Source organism: Haemaphysalis longicornis, unplaced genomic scaffold (assembly GCF_048455015.1).
Source record: "Haemaphysalis longicornis isolate Haplotype H1 unplaced genomic scaffold, Haemaphysalis longicornis Haplotype H1 scaffold_9, whole genome shotgun sequence".
NCBI classification, from domain to species: domain Eukaryota; kingdom Metazoa; phylum Arthropoda; class Arachnida; order Ixodida; family Ixodidae; genus Haemaphysalis; species Haemaphysalis longicornis.
The window spans coordinates 24,105,012-24,129,466 of record NW_027526460.1 but is presented as its reverse complement, the minus strand read 5'-3'; the positions used below and the strand labels follow the sequence as shown (position 1 = coordinate 24,129,466).

The following is a 24,455-nucleotide window of genomic DNA, read 5'->3' as shown; positions in this document are numbered from 1 at the left end:
ACCATGGGCGTGTGTAACCTGCGGTATTTTAAAGTGATTTTGACGATGCGGCATTTCTCTTCGTGCATATTCAAAGTGGTAGTACTAGTAATGTCCACCACTGAACAGCCACCGTAGCCACAGGCTGCACTAAAACCTGCTATCTTCGTTAGATATTTATCACAAAAAGTTGCGTGGACTTCCCCTAAGCCTTACTTTCAGGAAGCTGCGTTATTACCTCAGTTAAGAGAGAACCTATACTACGTTTTATCGCGAGAGAGAATTCTTGTTCGGCTCAAAAGAAAACCTGCATTATAAAATACGATTCGTCTTAATTATTATACAAGACGAAGCGTCAAAGACGATTCGTCTTAGTCGATTCTACGTATAAAGCAGTTATTCCAGAGCCCTTTGGCCGAAGTTTTCTTTGAGACGTAAAGCATTGCGCGTACGAAAAAAAAAAAAAAGGAAGGTATAAAACCCCCATCAAAACGATCAACGTACCGGTAGTTGTATATGCATGCCTTGGAGCGACGCTAGTGACCTGTAGAATTTTTCTTTGAATGACTTTCCTCGCAACGCCGAGTGAATGCGAGCTAGCTAAGAACAAATTTACTGCCTTTCTTTATGGCCCGCACAGCCAAGTGTTAACGACGCGATCGTGTACCTTCTGGCGAAAGCTCCCACTGTTAGCGCTCTTTGAAAGTAACTTGCATCTTGATTTTCGCGTCTTGCATTGTGCAGCACGCTCTAATGCGGCCGTATTATATGGCGAAGTAGCTTCTTTTTTATTTTGAATGAGAAGCGTTCTTTGCCTATACTAATCGAGCTTTCAATGGCCTGGTTGCCTTTCCCGGCTTCCTATCATGCGGGATCTTGCATACATCAAACAGCTGTGGTTACCGGGCGAATTAAGCGCAACACACGCACGCACACACATGCGTCGTTCTAATCATCACCATGATTCTTACCTCATTGTCCTGAAGGTTAAATTCAATTTTATTCCGATAATAGCTATGATTGTGAGGTTTAACACACTGAAGATACCAGAGCTATGAAGCGCGCCGTGGCTCCGGATTACTTTTGACTACCTGAGGATCTTAATTAAGGTGCGCCGAAATCTCTACACACGGGCGTTTTCTCGTTTCTCCTCCACCAGAAAGGCGGCAGCTGGGCTGGGATCGAAACTGTAACCTTGAGCTCAGCGGCACAACGCCTTATCCACAGAGATATTACAACGGGTGCCGGATTACTTCTCGGCTAAAACCTTGCATCAGTAAAATAACACTCCACAGCAAAATAAAAAAAACCATTTCTATCTTTGCAAATGATAATTATAAAACCGAAAATTTTCATGCTGAAAACGAGAGCGGTTTTCATAGCTACACGTGCGCTAGCCTTGTACATACGTATATGCTTCACTCTAGCAAGCGTATTTGCTATGAGGATTGGTTTTCTAGAACAAGGGTACTTGCGCGAAGCTTCACTCGAGCACGTTCTCGTCGTACCCACGATTCCCTGGCGGGGAAGCGGTTCCTGCCTGTTAGCTTTCGTATAATGTAGACAAGGGGTGGCCAGTCAAGCGTGCTCCCCCCTCGGTGACCGAAAGCTCGGAAGCTTCGCTGTTTCGCGCAATTGTCTTCTATTACCTCTCTCCGACGCCCAGCCTGATTTGAAACCCCTGACAATATTTTGACGTGTTTACGACGCTCGCGGGTCGGGTTTACGAGTCACTTCAACCGGCCCTTAACGTTCTGTGTTTCTTTCTTTATGATTATATTCAAGTGAGGTTGATCCAAAAAACTTCTCTTGCCTTTTCGTATTTCCGTGTTTTTGTTTGTGGTGTTACGAACAAACACAAATTTATTTCTGAACTAGCGCATGGCTTGTATTTTGTTTTATTTTTACCAGGCGCGAGGAAACGGAGAAAGCAAATCACCAAGTACATAACAAGAACTAAAAGAAAAAAAAAACTACCTGCCTATTTGGTACACTGTGGTGCCACGGAAAACATTATTGGCCTGAACAAGATTGCGTTCCCTTAAGCTCTTTTTTTCACCCGCGCTATATTCGTTCTTGCTGTTGTGCTTTCGTCAATACCTCTTTGTATGTCTGTAGTGAGAAATCGGAAAAATAAGCAGGTAATATAATAAATTTTGTTTGTTCCTCGAGGAAATGGCAAGAGGACCAACCAATTCCCCTGGCGCAAAATGAGGCCTGTGTGCGTCACCGAATGCGTCCGAGCAGCGTTGACCATGGCTTGGTTTATGACCCGGTGTCCAGACCGCAGATGGCATCATAGAAAGAAACCACAAAAGCTATCTTTGGGGGCTCTTCGCTTATTGATAAAAGCAATAAAAACATCGGCGAGGTCAGCGTTGCTGCGACCGGACTGCGTGCGTCTTGCCTCTATATAGGAGAGAGGCCATGCGATCACTTACCGCGATTGCCGGTCGAGTGTCGGGTTCCGAAAACTCCTGACGCGCAGGCTTTTTTTTTTTTCTTAATTCATTTTTCTTAGCAGGAATCAGAGCTTGGGTGCCCGTTTAGCCTGGGCGAGAAACCAGGGATTTATCTTATCTTGCCAACACGCTGTTGCGCAAGCTTATAACGCTGAGATATATAACTGCACGGCGTTGCACATTCGCCAATTTCTCTGTTCGAGGCGTCGATGAATGTAGCGATGGCCGAAGATTTTATGGGTGGCACGCACCATTTCTTAGCGTAAATCTTGGCACCACTTATTTTTTACAGCACGATATTTCCTGAAATGTTCAACACACATGCCATCCTATGGTTGTATGCGCGCCAACTATAGTACTTTTCTAACGCTGCTTGGCGTATACATTCAGCCCAAAGGCTTTTCGTCGAAATAACATTCACAGTGCTTGCTTGGCTGCTTCTTTCATGTATGGTATGCTTTTCAGCTGCCACTAGGCGACGCAAAATAGAAGCATCCCACCATTCTTTCTCAAAAGGACAGCAGCAGCAGCTCAAGGGCTGGACGAAGGCTTGATAACGCTTGAGTTAAGGCTAATTTGCGTTAAGGCTAATCTACCAAATGTTAAAGTTAGTATTAGGATATTCATATATGAGTGAACAGGCATAATTTGCAGAACCATAAACAGGGTTCACGCACTTTGGAGTTGATTATGGAAAAATTTGAATATACATTCCATGAATTTTTGAGAAGCAAAATCAATTCATTAATGCTAATATTTCTAAAAATGACGATTTATTTGTGAGGACACTTAAGCCCTTACATACACTTAGTGAAATGCGGAAAAATCTGTCGTTACCGAGCTGCACATCGCTTCAGTAAGAATGTGTTACTATTAGGCGCCAAATTTGAAATGGCCATAGCACACGTGTGGCTGTGATTAACCCCGCATGCAGGCCAGGCGGGCATCAACCAGCTGGGCGGCGTGTTCGTGAACGGTCGACCGCTGCCGGACTACATTCGGCGGCGCATCGTCGAGCTGGCGCTCATGGGCGTGCGGCCGTGCGACATCTCGCGCCAGCTGCTCGTCTCGCACGGCTGCGTCTCCAAGATTCTCACGCGCTTCTACGAGACGGGCTCCATCAAGCCGGGATCCATCGGGGGGAGCAAACCCAAGGTATTCCCACCTTACATCACCCTCCCCCTTCCCCTCTCATCTCATTGGGCAGATTCTCGAGGATGTAGAAGATGGCTTTCAAGCCACGCGAAAGGAAACTGGCGATTGGAACATTTTCTATCAGAACTTTTGTCGTTTCGTGCAGCCCTTCAGGTATACACTGACCTCTTTGCAGGTGTCGAATCCGCAGGTGATGCGGCGTATGCTGCGCTACAAGAACGACGCGAGCAGCTCTTCCGGCTGGGATATGCGGCAGCTTCTCCAGCCCTCCGACCACGCCGACCATGCGTCGCCGCCTTCCAGGATGCTTCGTTGCGCAGCCCCGCAGTCGGGTACGCGTCCCAACATTGCTTCCTCCCGGGGAAAATGTGCAAACACGCTGACAGGCCAATTCGTAGATCTACGTCTTTAGACGTGTCATAAACAAGCCACCAGCTCATGCTGTGTGTGCGCGCGCATAGAAGGTCACTAATAGCCACGGGACGATGCATATGCACGTTTACAGTAGAACCCCGCTCTTACGCTCTTACGTTCCTCAGTTCCGCGTTTCACCGGTTGCTACGTTGTTTTTTTCTTGTCCCGGCGCAGCTTACATGGAGTCCCATGTACTAAAATCCTCACTATGACGTCGTGGCTCACGGTACGTTCCCAGATCATTCGTCGCAATCTCATATTCCGAACCCGCCCGGGCAACATGCGCGGACCGTTATTTTGACGTTTGACGAGCCTTGGTTAGGCTTGGCTTCGAAACTCACTGCATGAAGCCGCACGCGCGCGTATGAATCGTCACCCCTAGATTTCCTACGTTACTCTATGCTACTATCACCATCATCACTGCGCTTAGAACGGAAGTTTCACTTCGGAATGCCGGAAGTGCGTGTTTGCCATAAAAGCACTACCACATCAATAGCACGCGCTCTCGTCGTCATCGTGCTTTTCAAGCTTTGAAAAATACAGGCGAACTTGCAACCGCGAACTTTGTCGTGCCTTGAAGGCGTCGCGAAAACGGGAAGCGCTTTCCCTTCAGGAAAAGCTTGACGTGCTAAACGCACTATAGACGCAGTAGACGTGCTAAACTAGACGTGCTAAACGCAGTAGACAAGCACTGCGGCCAGCGCGGAAGAGAGTCGACGTCGCTGGGGACCTTGCGTTGCCACGCGTGGTGTTTTCTAGCGATCGCAAAAAGAAGCAATCCTACATTCTCGGGATTTTAAGGTTCGAAAGCCAAAGTGGCAGAAATACATGGTTGCATTTTCCTTAGTTTTCCCGTTCCGGTAAAAAACGTATGAACGGGGTTCCACTGTAATGTGTAGCAGGCAGGATTCGCTCCTCCATTAGAGGCGCCTGCCTAGCGGTAACACTAGGGCGTTCCTTTCTATCAGAGCCCCCTCACGGGTGTCAGTGTGCGCTCGTCTCACTGTCTCTCTATTTCCCCAAAGGAGCAGCGGCTACCGGGCTCGGCAGCCCAATGTCCATGGCCCCGTACTACCCGTACTTGGCGCACCCTCCAGCGGCGAGCGTGCTTGAGAGCGGCCCTTCCACCTCGTTTGCGGCACGGCCCTCGGCGTCCCACGGAGGGCTCCTCTTCCAGAAGAAGACGCTTCGCAGCAGGTGCGTACGTGGCCACCGACGGTTGACAGTATGATAAACGTTCGACGAGTGAACGGCGAGTTCAAGATCTCCCTTATCAATCGTTTTTTCGTCGCTAATTGGACGAGCTGATTAATGTTTCTTTCGAGTGAAAAGGAAAGGATCTTTGTCCCTGAAGACAAGAATGACCATGAACTCATTGGTCAACCAGGACGGTCCTTCCACATATACGGAGATGTGTCGTGATCCCTCCTCCACCTTCTTGGCCGATTCCCCACTCAGTTTATTCCTGATCGACTGTTGAGTTTAACGCGCTGAAGTTGCGCCTGCAGGCTATGAGGGGCGCCGTAGTGGAGGGCTCCGGAGTAATTTAGACCACTTAGGGATCTCACGTCTGTCGTGATGATGATGATATGTAGTGACATACGCACGGACAAGTTCCCGCTTGGATCCAAGCATGCCGTACACTCTGCGGCAAGTAATAGATTCGACTTTGCCAACTTTTCCAGGTTCCACCATTATTAGATGAAAGTGCTCCATCCTCAGGAGAAACGGCTTTAAACAACAACATTTGCTCAATAAATTTATTCCTACTGCTCATATGCTAAAAACATGGTGTTGCCTTTCTCTAGCCTGTACAGCGACGCACGTTTAGCACACCGCGCATGCCGCGCAAATGTTAGCCTCACGAGGGGCACTGACGCGCTCGTGCAGGGACGACCCGGATGATGAGCCGAGCCCGTCGAAGAGGAGGCCGTGCGGCGGCGGCGTCACGTCGTACTCCATCGAGGAGATCTTAAGGAAGCCCGGCGAGGAGCCTCCTTCGCACAGGGCCTGGACGGGCTCGGACAGCCGGAGCGAAACGACGACGCAGAGGTCCAAAAGTGAGTCTTCTCGTCTTATCTCTCTCTCTGTGGCCAAGGAGGGGCCGGTGCCTGCTTTCAAGCCCCTTTTCTCGGTTCTTCTTTGAAAGTGTGCTTGTTTCAGGGGGAGGGAGGGAAAGAAATGTTTTTATTGGGGCAGGGTGGGCTACAGGCCTGTTCGGCGAGGGTAGGGGGGGGGGGTTAAGTAAGAATAAAGGATAGCCGTAAGGTGTGTTTCAAAATGGTCGCCGAGTAAGCGCACCAAACAGAAAACTAATTTTTCAGTAGTATAGCATCGGAACGTAAAGCCTAAGTTTGAACTTTATAAAGCCCCGCATAGTCGCCAGTCAACGCTTCCCCTTGGAACCAGTGAGGACGGGGGGGTGCGAAATGGCCGGACGAGGATCAGACAAGTTCTACAATGTAGTGGCAGTGCGCAGCGACGACTTTGCAATTTGTCTGGGCCGAGACAAAAAGGCGGAAGAACCGAGTTTGACGAGGCATTGGAACGTACTTAGTCTAACGTTTTTTTATTTTAACTTCTCAACGACCCGACGAAGTGTCATCCTCTTCCCACGGGCTTTGTTTCCCCAAAAGTTCGCATATCCACTCGCACCACTCGTTCTTTTAAATGCAGAGCATTTCTTAGCCTCGCCTGTTCCTGCGTCGGACGGTTTCAACAGTTTCGCGTCCGCAGTAAATGCGCCTCTCCTTCCCTCCTCTCTCTCAACAGCAGCTGGTGCGCGCATGCGTCGTAGTCAGCCCGTTCGCTCCGTCGCGGTCTCGGCCTAACAGGTGCGTGATAGCAGCGCGGTGGGTCGTGGAAGGGCGCGCGCTGCTTGCGCATGCGCGCTCTCCCCCCCGTACTGCTCTCCCTCTACTGCGCGCGCTGCAAATATAGCGGCTAGCGGTCGCTGTGTTTCAGTCACTGCGTTGCTCCTTCCTTCCTTGGTTGACGCTCGTGCCCACGTTTACTCGTGTCTGCTATTCCGGCATCACGGAAGAAGCAAGCGATGGAAGCAACACTGCCTTCAATCAGTACTGAGGCCCCAATGCTCTGCATTTACTCGTGTTCCCCTCGCGGGAAGGCGCGGGAATTTCTTTCATGTTTCCCACCCACAAACTCATACCTCAACATTGGCCGCCCCATTTTCAAGTTCAGCATCAGTCGGGAATTCGGTTCGGTGCGTCTTTGATTAAGAGTCAGCAGCCATGATGGGACTAACTGGTCTTGAGTGCCGTATCTTTGGTGTACAGGTGCACAGGTCTGCAGGCTCACTCACGAGTGCACTCACACACCCTCCACTTACCACTCATGAGTGAAGGGTGAGTGAGCCTCTCCATCGTTTTGGACAGGCGAGTGTGACTGCGAGTGAGTTCAAGCCCTACACGCCGTGAGCCCCGCTCACCACTCGCGAGTGCGAGAGCCACTCGCGCCATTTGCGGGGCCTACCGCGGTGAGCGCCACTAAAGCGCTTGAACTCGCTGTCGGCTGTTCGTTACCGAAGCCGCTCGCTGTGATGGTTGTTAATGACGAGATTGCTTTTAGCTTTGGAAATATGTCATCACTGAGCTCATGCTATGGGGCACCCTAGAATTATCTTAACAATACAGCGCAACAGAAACAAAGACTTAAGCTGAGGCACACAGGACGAGCTTAAGTCTTTGTTTCTGTTGCGCTGTATTGTTAAGATGAATCACCAACTAGCCCAATAGTATACACTCTGCTTAACCCTAGAATTAATTCTCTGGTGGCGTGTTGATTTAGGAATATGATTTGGATGGCCTTCTGACACCGTAATGCACTAATACTGTTCGGTTCCATGACTCGTGGAGAGTCTGCTTCACACACGCGCGTGCGAGGGGAGACGACGAGTGGTGAGTGCGACTGGTGATGGCGAGTAGTGAGCGTGAGCGCAAGTGAGTGCGAGTTTTGCCGAGGTATGTACAGGTGGGCGCTCATATATCGGTCCGATCACCTGCGGTTTGCCCACGTTTGGAAATACTGGTCATCCGGTACTTCCTGGTCATTCAGCTATAGCGCTCACTCACCGTGGTATAGCATTGGGCCAGGTTAGGGCTATCAATCGTAAAGAGTCATCCCCTCAGATTCCTGCAACAGTACTGGGTCAAACCTTCCGGTACACTACACCTGCTTAACGAACGAGATGGTCCTTGAAGTATACACAGGAAGTATACCATATCGCTCTTGTGTACGCCGTCGCGTATAAGTTGTATTCACCGGCGAGGCGCGCATTCAGGCAACCAGGTGAGTGCGCCGTCACTTGTTCCACCGGACTCCGCGGGATGACGGTACTTGTCCGTGCTAAGCACATGATGTGTGTTGCACGTTTGAAACTCTACCCCACCGAACGCAAAGTATTGCCTCGAGTTCAATGTGAGTGCGATTAATAGCATCTCTGCTGACACCCCCGTTGAGAATCGGGTTGAAACGAAGCAGGCGGCGCAAGCCGGTTTTTTTTTTTTTCTGCAACGTGCGGCCGCAGTGGCACAAGCCGCGCCATGTCCGTGGCGCTTCGCCCATGTCCATGGCCGTTTCCAGTGTTGCCAAGCGAAGAAATTGACAGATAATCTTTTCAGTTAACACCATCTATAAGCACACATCGTGAAGAACAAGACCGTTTTCACAAATGAAGCATTGAAATATCGTTATAATTTGTACGTTTTATAGTTACAGAGGTATTTGTATAACCTGAATTAATTACCTTCGTACTACAAAAGAACAGCTAGATTCACAGCAAGACGTCGACCTGGTGTTGTTCTAGCTTCGCACTCAGGACTGATGATGCGTAAAAACGTTCGAACCTCTTCCGCCATTCTAACCACTCATCGGGCGACGTGAAGCGATCCGGAGGCTGGGTGATCCCATAACGTGAAGCACCGGAGGCTGTCCAGGAATTCATATATTTTGTCCTCTCTCTCTCGGCCTTGTCGATACAGTCCACCACGTGGCCCTCAGTCTATGCGAGAATGATCACGGAACAATATGATAATGGCAGTTGTTTCAGAGCTGAGTGCCTCCCCTTTTCCCGCGCCGGCCACTCGTCACAGCCCAATGTCCATCGTGCTTGGGATGGCCATCAACAGAATCCGCAGAGTTAGTTGCCGGCAGTGAATTTCTGAAGTTCCTTGCGTAATAATTTTTCGTAACGTTCTGATGAAGGGCAACGCCCTCATAGCCACTATTTAAAAACGCCATTTTTGCCCCGTTATTCAAACGATACCGCCAAAAAAGTCGTACAACTCCCGTTAGGGCGCCGCGGAATAACGAGGCCAACACCTTAACAACTCCACTGGTCAAACAGCAGCTAGCCGCATGCACTCACGACCATTAGCCGCTCTATACCACAATCCTCCTCCATCCCAAGCGCGCTGTAACGTGCCTCCGGCCATCTCGAGTGTTTAACGAAGCGCAGCGAACCTTAATCACCTATGGTCAGTTCTCGCGGGCGGCGTCGACGAGACATTAAGCGCGAAAGCCAGCGCCGTATCTGCGCGCGCAGCACGCGTTGGCGCGCTTTATGACAGCGTCGCTTTCCGCGAGACAGAGAGAGAGAGCCCCATCTGGCGACAGGGTGCCAACGAGAATTCAATTAGTTCCCCCTTGCTCCACCAAGAGCACCGCCACGCGCCAGCGACGGCCGTGATTGCGCGCACGGCTGTTGCCTCGTGGCGGGAGCGATAGGTGTCACGGTTCCCGCACACGGAGGGGACAAAAAAACGCGGTCACCTTCCCTTGCACCGGCGGCCGCCCGTCGACTCGGATGAAGGCAACAATACTCCCCACATTTTGCTTCTCGATATCAGCAGCGCTCTCCCCGCGAGCGATTTTATCCGCCGGCTTTTGATTCGGCGCGTTGACTTTTGCCGCTACGTGCGGCTCTTTACTTGCTTCGTTTGCGGCGAAAAGGGGCGATCGGGGAGGACCCGCCGCGGTGGCTTTATCAGCACCTCGCGGAATTTCTCACCGCAAATAAGGGACGTGTGGACAGGTTCTTGAATAAGGGGAAAACTAATTTAGATTGGTCGTCCTTGATAGCGGCTGCCCCGAGGGATGCGACACGTATACGACGCTTCAGGGAACCCGAAACGTTTTTTTATTTGTTTGTTTTTTGTTTTGCGTGTGGCCAGGCTTTATTTTACCTGAGGTTTCTCCGTGCCTGTACACTTTGCTGCCCTTGCTGCGCGACGTTACGGAAGTGGAGAATTTAATTAGGTTGACTCTGGTGGTATAGTGCACGATGTTTATACGTCTCAGACGGGCTTTGATGCCCCTAATATCAATATGAGCACTGTAGTTTAAGGCATTTTGTGGTCTGACAGGGATGTTTCTAACGCGGCATTTTCTCAACGGGGAGCTGGGGGGAGCAAATTATGTTTTTTTTCTTTTCGCCAACACTAATACACTCAGGACAGCAGATTACGTACTGAAATAAATAAACTTTGTTTGCAGGTTCCTTTTTCTATTAAAAAGTGCGATGTATGCTTAAATACAAGTAAATAATTTTTTAGTGCGGGCAATCATGAGTGAAAGTTTACACAACACGAGATCAGAAATTTTAGGGAGTTGCTCTTTCACATGACAGCCCAGCAGTTATAGGTGCCTATTTTTAAGGTTTTGAAAGCGCTGAGCTGGTGCGCCGCCAGACGGCACTCTAGACACTATGTTTGTCGAAACACTTTGATTCGCTTATGATAATTCTTTCTGGTCTAGGTGTGCTTTAGATGACTAACTCTAACTAACTGAACTGCCTATTTGTAAGTACGTTTCCAATGCTGCTTGAGAATGATGCGTGGAGAGCACGATTAAACTGCTCGGAACAGAGTGTTGCACATTTCACTTCGCGCAACTTTTTTTTTTTTTGAGGGGGGGTGGGGGGTGGGGGGGGGGGGGGACCGGTGCATTGCTTTCTTCCCTCTGTCCGTCCAATAACAGATACAACGGCAAACAAAAAGTTATTCACCTCCACTTCTGAGAGCGGCGAGTACTAACATAGAAGTTTAGGGCCTGCGTGCACGAGCTGTCCCTGCCTCAAGGGGCCACGGAGCCACTAAAGCGTTTTTCTAACCAGGAAATAAAACACAAGGAATATTGAAAATTTCTCAAATTTTGCGCTACAGTGATGGTATACGAACAGGAGTGACGCAATAGAGGCCAGCAATAGAGGACGCGTGGCTGACGATGAAGAATGTCAGCCACGCGTTCATTACATTACACGAAAAAGAATTTCTCTTCTTATCGAATGCATTAAGGTGTTTTGTGGGCTGTTGTAGAATGTGAACATTGTAATGTTGTGTTTATCGGAGAGTAATCCTGTAACCATTGCAATCTTGTGTTTATCGAACCGTACTATTGAGGGGTTTACCTGGGCCCATGTTCATTCTGAGTATATATTTGTGCTTACGCCTAGTAAAAATAGCTGCGAGTTAGCGCCGTCGTGTGCGTCTTCTCTGCTTTCGTCCTGTTTCAAGCGCTACTCAACGATGTATCTAGTCCAACTGTCGATTTTAGTGAACCGCCCAGTCACGCTTCTTGGCGTCGGCTTTGGTGGGCGGATTCTGTGACGCCATAGAGACGTCGCTGGAAAGCAGGTGGGGAGTCGCCACCACTTGATATGTTTTCTTTAATATCGTAAGTAGCTGCTTGAAGCTGGCGATGAAATCGGTATAATTTTTATCGGGACAAATCAGTCTTGCCTTTAAACCCTTTAAAAAGAGCCGTGTATCACTCAGAAGTTCCTCCAATTGCGTCTTAGGAGATACTAAACGTATTTATTTATTTATTTATTTATTTATTTATTTATTTATTTATTTATTTATTTATTTATTTATTTATTTGTTTATTTATTTATTTATTTATTTATTTATTTATTTATTTATTTATTTATTTATTTATTTATTTATTTATTTATTGGGGTCGGGTGGGTCTGCTTTGTATCTATCACCATTCACCAGCAGCATTTGTGCGAGCGTGTGAGCTTCTCCAGAGAACATCATTTTCCCAAACGAAACGTCATTTTTAACTTGACCAACTTGACGAACTCCAAACTCATCGTGCCTAAGGAAATGGCTCGTGTTTACGGATCAATTCTGGCGTTTACCGCGATGTTGTTTTAGAGGAACTGCGTTAGGAGGAGGGTTTCGGCTGCTTTCTCCAGCAAACTGAATACAAAAAAAATGAGAGAGCCAACCAACTCTTTGAAGGGGGAATGTCAGCGAAGCTGTCTTTGAAAGTGGTTTGTCTTCCGCTTGTGCTCGCGCCGTCTCGCCATCTCCGGTTTCTCGCTCTCTTCTCTAACGCGCGCATCCCTCTGCCGAACCTGCCTGTAAAGGGTGCACCACCGCATAAACACTGTTGTGGTGGTGTAGCCAACCTTTGCGTTATACGAAGCACGCTCCCATAACTCGCCCTCTCGCACACACACTCGTTGTACGCACACTACAGAATTTTAGGAGAAAGCCTTATACCTCTAAGTTTCAAGCACGCGCGTTGTGAGGCACATAAAATAGGTGGTCCAAGAAAGTTGAAGTTGCGTGAGCGCGGCATCGCGAGCCAGGAAAGGGAAACAGCAGTGCGAGAGAAGGGTCGGAGGACGGCTCTGAGAAAGGGCGACACAGCGCACGCCAGGAAAGAGAAAACCCCGCGCCAGAGCAGGGTAGGTCGCTGCCGCACGCGCAATACGAGCCGCTATGAAAGGTGGAGGTACCGACGAGAGCGAACAGGATGCTCCTGGCGATGGCGAGCGAGCGGAACGAAGGGTGCTGTCCAAAGGTCAGGTCAAGTGGTGACAGGCGCAGCCGTAAAGTTTAACAGAAAGTTTAACAGCAGATCAGCAGAACGTCCAACTAGGCTTTCGCCTTCCCAGGAAGTACAGCGGTGAGCTCGCTTCGGGTGGACACGGGGAGCGCGTGGCCGCCGGTACTATCAGAACAGCCTACCGCAGGCTGCGAAGCATCACGCATGCGCTGTGCATGTCGAGCCAAAATTTCCTTTCAGCGTGCGCATCGCGTCATTGCAGCGTCTGCCCGTCTTCTGCTATGTTGCGCGCCATCTGCTAATGGTGTCCCGCTTTGAACCTCGAATCCGGGATCGTTGTATTTGCATGCCTAATAAAAATCACAAAGGTGCTTTTCCACCGTAAATTGAATCGAGGTTGTAGTGCCCGAGCTAACTTCAAGCTCTCAATTTATTTCTAATAAACATTGCGCGCATGGGCTCCTTCGGTTTCTGTAGCAACCACTTAAAAAATAAAGTGCCATTAAAATGAGCTTCATCATTTTATCGAATCTGCTTGGAGCAAGCGGCCGAGTTGTGATGTGACGAACTGATTGCATTGCATCCATGCTAATGTACGAATAACCACTGATTCAGAAACATTTTCAGAAGCTCCACCGCTACATGCAAGATGAAGTTAGCAGACGATGCTCAGACGTTCCGATGGCGCGATGCGCGCGCTGAAAGCATAGCCTCCCTCAACACGCACAGCGCATGCGTGCTGCTTCGCACATCACACGGTAGGCTGCTCTGATAGTACCGAAGGCCATACGCTCCCGTGTTCCCCCTAAGCGATCTCACCACTGTACTAGTATTCTTAGGGCGTACTAAGGATTCTTCGTAATTTCCCCCTAAGGACGCAGGGATTTGTAGATACATGTGAGGCAACAGCGAGCAATGCTCCGAAATAAAAGAATACTTGGCAATGCTTGGCATCTAAACACTATTTTCGCTGATAACTTTTGCTGTATTTTTTTTTTACTTTTTGACTAAAAGAAACAACGCAACCTGTATTCTTAAGAGCTATGTTGCTCCACGTGTATACAATGTATGACGTCATACTACAGCGGCGCCACCACACTGCGCCGGCACAACCCCCAGCGCGGACACCGCACCTCCCATGGATCTGTCGCAGCCGCTGATGCGCCGCGCCGGCACCTCCGGCGCGGGTGACATCATAACCATGGATACAGCCGCCGTAGCCACACTTTTTCCGGCTCTCCGGATGTAAGCCACTCTCTGGGAATGCATGCGGAGCGTGCCTTTGGAAGCTAGAGTCTGTAAAATTTGAGACATCCCTCTGATGGTTGCAAAAGGGATGCTAAGCCTGTATTTACTCGTTTTGCTAAAGGTATTCGCCGTGAAAAATCGCTTCTCTTGTTTGAAATAAAGCGAATCCGTATGGCGCAACTACAGCAGCACGAGTCGATTGCTACGAGTTCAGCTTACGCCAGAGCGTCAGCTTACGTCAGCTTACGTCAGCTTACGTCATTTTGACCAAGTGAATAAGGAGGCACTGGCAAAGGGAGAACAGTTAACTCTATCAGAACTGCCTAACCGTTTGGCGCACTTAATGGCGACGCAACCGTTCAGCACGTGCCCGGGACGCTGGCGGCGCGTCACGTGGAAACAGCAAGTGACCACCTTTTTTTTTAGTCTCTGCGTGTTCTGTAAATGACTGAAGCGCTCATATGTGTACTAAAGAGAAAAGCAGCCTGTCTGTCTAAAATGCTTTGTGTCTCGCAGCAGAATTTAAGACTTCGGGTGGTTGGTACGTAACTTTGAAGGAAAGCGAGAGAGGAATAGACGGCAACGCATCAAAAGGAACGGGCAGAGAAGTGGACGAATACTTATGTAAGTGTTTGTCTACTCCTCTCCCCACCCCGTCTGATGCGCTGCCGCTTTCTTTCAAAGCACCTGCCGCGCTTTCGCCGCAAAAAAAAAAAAAAATACTTTTATGAGAAGGCCCTACGGCCTTCATATTTTCATACAGGATCGCCTAGATTGCCCGGGAAAAAAAAACTGTGGTTGATTCCTCTGTCATAGGAATCGGGAAAACACGAAAGTGAAATGTGCAGCAAAATCTGCAGCTGAGCACAATTTGCGGGTCGGCGGCTGTCTTGTGGGTGTGCTTGGCGAGCAACGTCCTGCTGGCGGGTCGTTTCGGCAAAGGTGTACTGGCGTCATTTCCGTGACGGATATGACGTCAGTGAAATCTTGGGGTGTCGCGGCATAAGACACTTTTGGTTAAAATATAAAACTTGAAAACTCGAACCCTAGGCATAACGTACTCTTTAGTTCTGAAGGTTGCTTCCCCGCAAGAAGACCCTGTGCGTAGGGATGCACCCTTTACAGGCCGTTTTCTTCTTCGTTGTAGTGGCGTCACTTCCGCGACGAATATGACGTCAGCGAAATATTGGTGTATCCGGGAATAAAACACTTTCGTGTTAAAAAAAATACACTGACCGCGTATCTGCTTCCTTCACTGCAAATGTCGTCGAAAACGATATTCTGTTGCCCCTGCCACGTAACTTCTCCTCTGCTTTCCGCTCCTACTCCTTACGCTCTTCCTCTTCCCTCTCACTCCTTTCGCAATGAATTGAGTGGAGGTTTGTTCAATGCAATTCAATTTTCCCACCTTCTTACTACTCGCGCGTCATCTGTTGGGACAGCGTGCATCTTTTTTCCTGTATCTTTTATTTCTTGTTCTGCCTGGAACAGCACGAGAGGAAACTCCGACCTTTTTAATAGGAAAGCTGTTTAGGGGCTCGCAATGTCCGTTTCCGTCACGCCAGGCGAAGGTACTTTGCTAAGCCTACTTACGGTGCCACCACCTCGACAACCGTAAAAGAAGATTAGCATGCTGGTGGCCGAAAAGCAGAGAGGGGAATACTGTCTAAAACAGCTACCACCTGTAACAGAAAAAGTAAGTATTTTGTGCGTAACAAGTTTTTGTGTCTGCCCAAAGTGCGGCGCTAGTATTAAATGAAGAGTGTAAAACATACGTATATTAGTTCCTCTTTAGTTTTTTTTTTTGTAAGATGACGTGTCATCACCCCGCTACAAAGGGAATACCACTATCAATCATCGTCATCATTATCACCATCATCACCACAGTCCAGGCGAAAGTGCTCCGCTCGGCAGACAGACGGTTTCAGCGCCTCAACGGCCATCCAGTGCGCGATCCCGGCTGGTGCAACGGGGCACGCGGCGCACTACCATCCCACATATATGCACCGATAAGCTACCAGACCACCGTTGGTTAGCTTAGAGTACGGACACAGGGATTTATACACACCCCGCCAACACCCCCCCAAACAACACCCCCCCCCCCAAAAAAAAACAAAAAAAAAAATCTCATCCGCGGGCACCCTGCCCAAGGATTTATACACCCCCTCAACAGCCCCGTTCCACCACCACCCCCACGAAAATACCACTGCATTAGTCAAACGAAATCTTGCCGCACACGATTGTGAGGGGCCGTACTCCTTCGACCGTACGCGCCTAAGGCGGGCCCAGAAGTTCATCCGAGACGATGCAATGGCCGTCCACTGAGTGATCTCGGCCCGTGCGGTGCGCTATCACCCCACATATATTCCACGGATAATAAACTACCAGACCTCCGTGCTTCGAGTACGTACATACTGCGCTGAGCGGAGTTGTGAGCGACCCCCGCCGCTTCTGGAGGTGGCCGCCAGCGTGCCGAAGTCAGCTCCGCGGTTTCAGCAGATTTCGCAGGCGTAAAACTGGTTTTAATAAATTTGTGTGCTTGCTCGCACGTGCTGGAAACTTTCTGCGCCATTTTTACCGCATTTTCTTTTTTTCTTGATATCTTAAAAACAAACCTGTTAACTGGAAGAACGCGGTAACTAGTGGTTAAATATATATTTAGGTTTCTTGCGCTAACTGGCATGTATGGCAACGCCAGCATTTTTAATCGCTTGGAGCGGTTCTGCTATATACATATTTATTTTTGACTAATCAACCTTTGGTCGGAAGGCTGAATCGAGGGAGGCAGGCCAAAATATTCGCGTTTAAGTAGTCCAAAAAAGATCCGCTTGTGTGTGGTAGTGAAGCCAACTTTAAAGGGAACTCGGAGTACAGCGTGCAAGGATGCATGAGGTCTTATGAAGGGGTTTAATAAAAACCGTGGGGCCATCCTGCTTATTTTGCCCTTAAGAAATGTCTTCCGAGCAATTCATTGGTATACTGTGGTGAAGCCGACTTCGTAAAAGCTCGGATTGAGCATTTATTTGACAATTGCACTAGAGAATTTCCGCAGTTTTCCCTCATCTCAGAAGCAGTAGTTTTACTTCGGCTTCGAGAAAACCATTCCCATGAGTACTTTAAATTAACAGAAAACTCCTCACCTCTACTTTGCACTCACCTTTTGCCCCGCGTGTGCCCATTTAAGGTTCTCGTTGTCATAATAATCACAGCTTAACTTTAGTAGTTCGGAGAGTTATTATTATTGGCTCGGGGAGTTATTGTCAGCTTATGGCCGTCTATGCTGCTCCGGGGATATGCTACCTCTTTCAGCCCTGATTTTTTTTTTTCTAGCGAGAACCTTTTATGCGTGTTTTCTTTAACTTTTGGACCATATGAGCTTATAAACGAAAAATTCAGCTTGTGGTTGCTTGTGGTCCAGAGGCATCCTTGAAGAACTAGGAGGAGGAGGTGTAAAATTTTATTGAATCACAATCTGACTCCGTGTGTGGAAGCAGACCAATAAGGGGACTCCTAAGTCCAGGAGTCCCTGCAGAACTATTTCTTAGAAAACTAGCTGTTTTATTTTGTTTTCAACATGCTAGGGGAATTTGGGGTAATGTCCTAAATGAAGGGCACCAGGGCCAAAAGCGCTAAAGCAAGGATAGACAAAAGGACAAACCAAATCAGCAGTTTCGATCAATCAATTCACCACCATTAACTTCAGCCAACTCAGAAAAATTCGCAGCGTTCCTACGTGGTCGCACCATGTGTTGATTGATTGTAGGGTTTAACGCGCCGACGCAACGCAGGCGATGAGGCGCGCCGTAGTGGAGGGCTCCGGATTAATTTTGACCACCTGGGGATCTTTATCGTGCGCCGAAATCTCGTACACACGGGCGCACCATGTGTTGGACCTCTGGGTCCTCCAACGGCGGCGCAGTGCTCAGATAGCACCGGATGAGGCTTTGACGAATCGAGCTATGATGATGATGGTGATGGGCACGAGGGAGACAAGGCGTCGAATTTTTTTTTTTTTTCAAGGTTCTCCGAACATCTTTCTGTGGGCGGTGATTCAAAGACCGTCTTTAAAGAAAGAGGTCCGCTGCTACTTCTGCTCAGAGCCACTCTTGTTGCAGGTCTCACAAAGTCGGAGTCTAGCCCGGAGGCCGAGGTGACGTCGTCGTCAGCTGAGGCCGACTGCAACGCGCCGACTCAGCAACTGGGCGAGCAGGCGGCGGCGGCGGCGAGCACCGTGGCTGCGTTCCCGCCGCAAGCCGCAGCGCTCGCCTTGTGGGCCGGCCCGGGCGGCTTCACGCCGTTCCCGTTCACGACGTTCGCTCCCGTGCTGGCACCCTTCCCGTACTTCTCGCAAATGGCCGCCATTTACCCGCCCGCGCAACCTTCTTCCACGATTGTCGATCCGGGGACGGACATCGTGGCGGACTCGGCCACTTCGCCCGGAGCGGACACGTCGACCAAGCTCGCGCTGACTCATTGATGGTGCATCGTTGGGACACTTGTTGACCGTGTTAGCAAATGGGTTGCCGTTTTAAAATGAGAGACCACGGCACACAACCGTGGTTCATTCGAAAGACCGTTATATCGAAACAACAACCATGCCAGTTTCATGTAACTGCATTTAATTAAGGTAGTAAATAAAGATAAAGAGAAGCAAGGTGACGATGTCCGGGCACGCGTTCCAGCCACTTGAAATCACGGCGCAGCCTGTCCGGACTTGCTGGGGTCGTGAAAATCAACCAGGAATTATTCGCCAGTTTGAAACTCAGAACACAGGTATTTTCGAGCGGTAGGCCAGTTAACACATGGCTACAGTGTAAGAAAAGTCAGCCGTAATTTGATGGCAAAAAGAAACTGTTCCTGAAGTTCTGGTGGCTATAAAAATCAGACGTGGAGTCATCTCTGAGCAGCTCGTATATCAGCGTGATGATTTTCAAAAACATTCGAAGGAAAAAAAGAAGCAGCCATTAGGTCTGTTCATTTTGCACGACAAGCATTGAGGGTTCATTTGTGTTCATGTTGTCCTATTGTCTGATGCAACAGTGGAGTACATGGCCATAGCGTTACAGTCAAAAGGGCCTACTACCGAGTTTAGCGGGAGCCAAACTTGTGGTACCTGGTAAATAGCATTCATGGTACCCGTTTTTTGGCTTCTTCCACAAGCGTATCGGAGTGCCCTTGATACTTTTTTTTTTATGGGGGAAGCCGGTAGTCAGAAACCTGCTGTTTAGATGTGAATTTCTCAACGATAGCAGCATTATTTCCCACCTGACTGAGCTGTAGTGAAATATGAACTACCTGGTCTTTCGAAATAGGCAAGGTAGTGTGCTGACTACGTGGTCCTTCAAGAGGCAGGGCGTGTGAGCGAAGTGATAAAGGACAGCATGACTTCCCTATTTGATGTCTAACCATACATAAGCAGACCTGTATGGCCGATGTAGATTGTTTTGTTGGAGAAATGTCAGCATGGTCAGTGATCAGGCGTGCATGCATTCAGTATTTGCAAAACGGAGCCTGGCCTAAATGATGTTGCTGTATTTATTTTGCAAACATTCCATGCAGCCATTGAAATGACAAAAAAAGTTTCTGCTTATTTTACAGACCAAAAGGGTGATGCCACTTTTTCATGTGAAAAAAAAATGTTAAAAAATTGTGGCAAACTTTCGTCCAACATTTTTTTCAAAATGGCGAGGGTAAGCGCTGCAGCTTGCTCGCCAGCATCAAAAAAGAGAGAGAGAGAGAGATCCAAGAGTAAAAGCTTGAGTACAGATACCAACACAGGTGTACGAGTGGCGGTTTGCCCCTGTGAATTGCGTGCACAGGTACACCTAAGGCTGCGCTGCTGTCGTTCACGTTGTCAAAGGCACTTCTGTGAGCATGCACTTTTGCAATTTTTTTTTTCCGGTGGGTATGTGCAAAGTTATGTTCCATCACAGAAATGAGAAAAAATATACAAATGAAGAGGATGAAGTGGGTGAACATACCTGCGTCTTTTCTCTGGCCCGACATTTCCTTCCCACGCTTGTATGTCTCCAGTCTTTTTTTTTTTTTTTGCTTAAGGTTATTGGGCGCTACCAAAACCCCTTGGCCCAATCTTACAACCAGTCACTTCCCACCTCACACGAACTTTCAAAATGTTTAATACCCGGACCGTCCGGCAATAATACGTCGGGCTTGAGTCAGACCAGAGATTGGCTAACCTAACTTTTTTTTTTCAACCACCAGAGAGGGAGGCGCACAAAAAAATGGCTGCGGGTTAGCTCAGCTAACCTTGGATATGCAAAGCAAAAACTTGTCTTAGTCTGGTTGAGTCTTGGTTTCGCTTGGTTAACCTTTGGCGTAGCTGTATTGCCGACCACGGCTCAAAGCCGCTCGGTCCCATGCAACGCTCACAGAAGGAGGCCCGGCGAACGCGGCGTTCATTCGCGGCGAACGCGCCCTTCCTCTTCGCCGGGTGCGAGACGAGTCACGTAACCCGAGACGACCCAGTGGCGCATGCATGGGAGGCTGCGGGGGTGGTCGGTTGCCGATCAGCTGATCGGCCGCTATCACGGCGGCGGCCGCCACACAAGCGAGCAGAACGACTTAAAACGAGGCCTTGTGCGCAGCGCCGAAAGCGGCACCGGCGAATCACGCGATGCCGGTCAAATCTCCGGTCAAGATGGTAACTTGCGCATCCTCCGCAAAACCGCTGGACGAAAGTACTAAAGCCTTGCTTTAAAAATTAAACAATGCTTTATGAATCTGAGCCCCGTTGGGCAGAGTGTGAGGGCTAAAATTCACAAAGCAGTTTTGCTGTGCGCCCGTGCGTGTGGCAGCATCCTGTAAAATGCAACAAAACTGCAAATCTGGCTGTACGGCTTTTCTGCAGACGTTTTCAAAAGAAAGCACGCAATCAACTCCTACAGTGACTTCACAATCATTAAGGCTCACTACCTGAAAACAAGACCAGGAAATGCTCGTTTCTGAACGTTATGGACAAGCCTGAAAAATAATGTTGGACCACGCGGCAATTGACACCAGAAAATGAAAATCCATCAGCGGACCTGCAAGGATTCTGGCTTCACATCGGTCGCCAGCATCGATTACCTACTCCAATCCGGCATAAGCAAGCAGGCAGTCCGACGTGGTGTGCGCCCCCGGAAACAGTGGCTGGTATCGTTTTTTTCAGTAGTGGCATGTGGACAAATAGAAAAGGGGAAATGAGGAAATATTAGGCTACGGCTCACATGTATATTGACAATGTTAGTAGATAATATTAGGGAGCATGCGAATAGTGGCAAAATGCAAGCGTGTTGTCAGCCAAGACCACATTGCAGGAACGAAAAGTAAATAAGTATATAGCCGGTTGCAATGTTCAAATAAAACAAAAAAAGCTAGAAAAAATTCTAACGCAGGGCCTTCGTAGTGCCCTGTGCAACGGCCTTGGTCGCCCACCTTATTGCTGACCCTGATTTCTAGCGTATTACAAGAAAAAAAAAAACATTGCCATGCCCCAACAGGCCGGTTAATAGAATACGCGCCGAATTAGAAAACGAATTTCCTGAAAGAGTACATTCCTCACCAAAGTAAGGAGTAAAAAATTACGTTTTGAGGAAACTGCAGTTGAAAGATTGAACACCAATACTTTACCTTTTTGAATTTTTGTCACAGAAACCTGAAATTTAGCAGAGATAAAGGGAAAGATGTCTGATCGCTTGTCATAAAGTTTATTGCAATGTTATGTTCTGTTTATGTATGCTAAAGTTTATAAGGTAACAAAGAATAGGCTACCCTTGTAACTTAAAGTTTTGTATTTTGACCAGCGACAGCCAATAGGACAGCAGTGGCCGCAATGACGTCGTTTAGGCCATGCCAGGGGTGCATGAGGAAAACTGAAGAGAGCGCTATTAGTTTTTCCGCGTCTTTCACAGCGATTTCCGCACTTACCGCTTCACGTGCACGTGTAATATTTGGCTCAGGTGTTCCTGGGAGTGTAATCTAAACGTCGCGCAGGATTACTTGCACTCAGGGCGTCGAACCAGAATTTTTTCGGGTTCGGTTCCAGAGCAGCATTCCATTCCAGTTCGAACCGGTTCAAACGGATACGGAGCAAAAAACCAGGAGTGTTTTTTGTGGTTAATTTTTTTAGTGCTGCGTTTCTGTTTCATTGTAACGTCGGCATAAAAACAAATTCATATTGTACGTTTCTTTGTGCAAATGTTCTCGTTTTGGTGATTCAAAGAGGCCCTGAAACCCTTTGTTCAACTTTTTTCGAAATCTTAACTGCTTGCAGAACGTGGTCAGCCAACCCATCCAGTACCTAGATTAGAGGGTCACAAAGCACATCAGCCAAAAATTACTGCTCTTTGCCCGTCAGGTAACTCGGAAACTTCATTTAATTAATGCTTGCAGCACGAACAATGAGACGAAGGACGAAGAGAGTGGCTGCATGGACAAGCGCTGACTTCCAACGGATGGCGGCGGCGGCGGTGCTCCCTACGCGCTAAATTACGCCTGTTTTGTTTGCTGTTTTTTTTTTTTTTTTTTTTTTTTGTAGCGGAAGCTACAGTACGCTACCTCGGGCAGTCTTTGCGTGGTGACCAGTTTTGACCTTGAGAGCTAGAGGTCAAACCACACCCCCTTGAGCAAGCGCCCGGATTGGAGCAGCGCCCGATTGCGGGGAGAGGTTGGCGAGGAGGCAACGGAGAAGCGCGCGGGACCCGTGCCGCCACCTGGCGGAGGAAGGCGAGGACGCCGCCGCCGCAGCGATAAGTGCGCGCAGAACTATGCGATGGAGTAGGACAAATATCCATTGCGAAGCTGGAAGATTTCTTTCTATGTAAGCACCACCACGCGTATTGCATTGCGTTTGCAACTGTTTATTTACATGTTCCGTCGTCGCGTTCCACTGTTGTAGTAGTAGTCTTCGTCATATCCATCTATATTGTCGTCTTCCTCGTGCATGACTGGCGGCCCCGTGTCATTTGGTCTGCCCGCTTTCACATTTTTTCCGTAAGTGGAACGCGACAGCACGGGCTAGAACCGGCGACAACCGGCTTCGCAAACTGGACGTCTGTAGGGAAGCGCGCGCTATGACACACCACGCTCTCAACGTGGGCACTCGTCCCGAGTGGGAGGGGTGGACGGAAGCCAAAGACAGAGCCAGGAGCTACAGCGAAACACTGAAGACCCTACGCCTGGCCGAGTCAGTACAGTCAAACCCGTTTATAGCGAACTGCAATATGCACCACGATTTGTTCGATATATCCAATAGTTCGATATAGCCAAACCCGCCTATAACGAGCTTTTTGTAACGAGTTCGCATTGCGCGGTACCCCCCCCCCCCCTCAACTCCACCATCCCAGCATGCACAAACGAACACAGTAAAGTAGTAATTAACCATACCCAAAATATTCCATTTATGGCAATTAATATAGCTTCTTTCCGCCTTAACTGCCTATTTTGCAAAAAAAAAAAAGCGATGATTTTTGTTTTCACTTTCGTTTTGGCGGCTACAACTAGCATAGCATTCTCTACACAAAACATTGTTTGCAACAGTACGAGTCTGCGTTCTCCAAAATCGAAGCAGCATTGGCGGAGCACATCGAGTGCCAAAATCGCTTCACTATATAAGCATCGGACGGCTTTCACTCGCGACATAACCGGCAACGTTGGCGAGCTCTTCCCTCAGTTCACCGATGCTGCTGTCTTGGTCCGGACTCGCTGACTGGGCGGGTTCCGTCGTAAGTCCCCCGCGTCAGAAATAGCTACGGAAAGTGTCGGCCGTCACTTCGCTCCGTGCAAGGCGCAATGTCCCAGTCGCGGCTCTTGCTCCGTGGTCGCGGCAAATCTACATCTCAATCGCCGCTCCGAGACCATGCATTTCGGCGGTCATTCTAGGCGCGCGGAGTTCGATATGTCGGATGTGAACTTCGTTATAAGGAATATGTTTCCCATGTATTTCCGTAACTGAAATATTTTTGTTCGATATATAGCATAATTCGCTCTATCCGGGTTCGTTATAGCCGGGTTTGACTGTAGTATTAACTCTATGTGGCCAGACGAGCGTACCCGTCGCCCCACCGGGCACTGGGCCGCGAGGAGGCGATACACCTGACTCCAAGCGGCGTCGACAACGTCGCCGGCTTCCTTGCACCGAATGTACCCGGACGAGTACCCGAGTGATCAGTGCAATGTGTGTAAGAAGTGTGTAATAAAGGACCGCCCAACAGGTGGCACAATCATGTGGGACTGTGCCGCCGACCCAGACGGCGCGAACTTCGAAGAGTATCGGAGGAACTCCAGAGAGCCATTGAATCTACAAGCAATACAGACCAGTCATGGGCCATCCAGTATAGGTCTTTGACGCGCTCGAAAGGCACGGGCTCCGTAAAACGGGCT

At 48.8% G+C, this 24,455-nt stretch overlaps 1 protein-coding gene across 3 annotated transcripts in view; it reads left to right on the top strand.

Moving 5' to 3' along the window:
• The window catches only part of LOC144151385 (paired box protein Pax-2a-like), a 31,946-nt gene extending 10,908 nt beyond the window's left edge, over window positions 1-21,038 (top strand). The window contains exons 3-8 of one of the 3 annotated variants that reach the window (XM_077682425.1): window positions 3,376-3,596; window positions 3,772-3,928; window positions 5,036-5,207; window positions 5,901-6,070; window positions 13,913-14,072; window positions 18,191-18,344. In XM_077682425.1, coding sequence (XP_077538551.1) covers window positions 3,376-3,596; window positions 3,772-3,928; window positions 5,036-5,207; window positions 5,901-6,070; window positions 13,913-14,072; window positions 18,191-18,212 — 902 coding nt within the window. In that variant the 3' untranslated portion in view covers window positions 18,213-18,344. Of the gene's footprint in view, window positions 1-3,375; window positions 3,597-3,771; window positions 3,929-5,035; window positions 5,208-5,900; window positions 6,071-13,912; window positions 14,073-18,190 lie in introns of all 3 variants that reach the window. The other 2 variants (XM_077682423.1, XM_077682424.1) reach the window with 2 other exon arrangements.
• The last annotated feature ends 3,417 nt before the right edge of the window (window positions 21,039-24,455 follow it).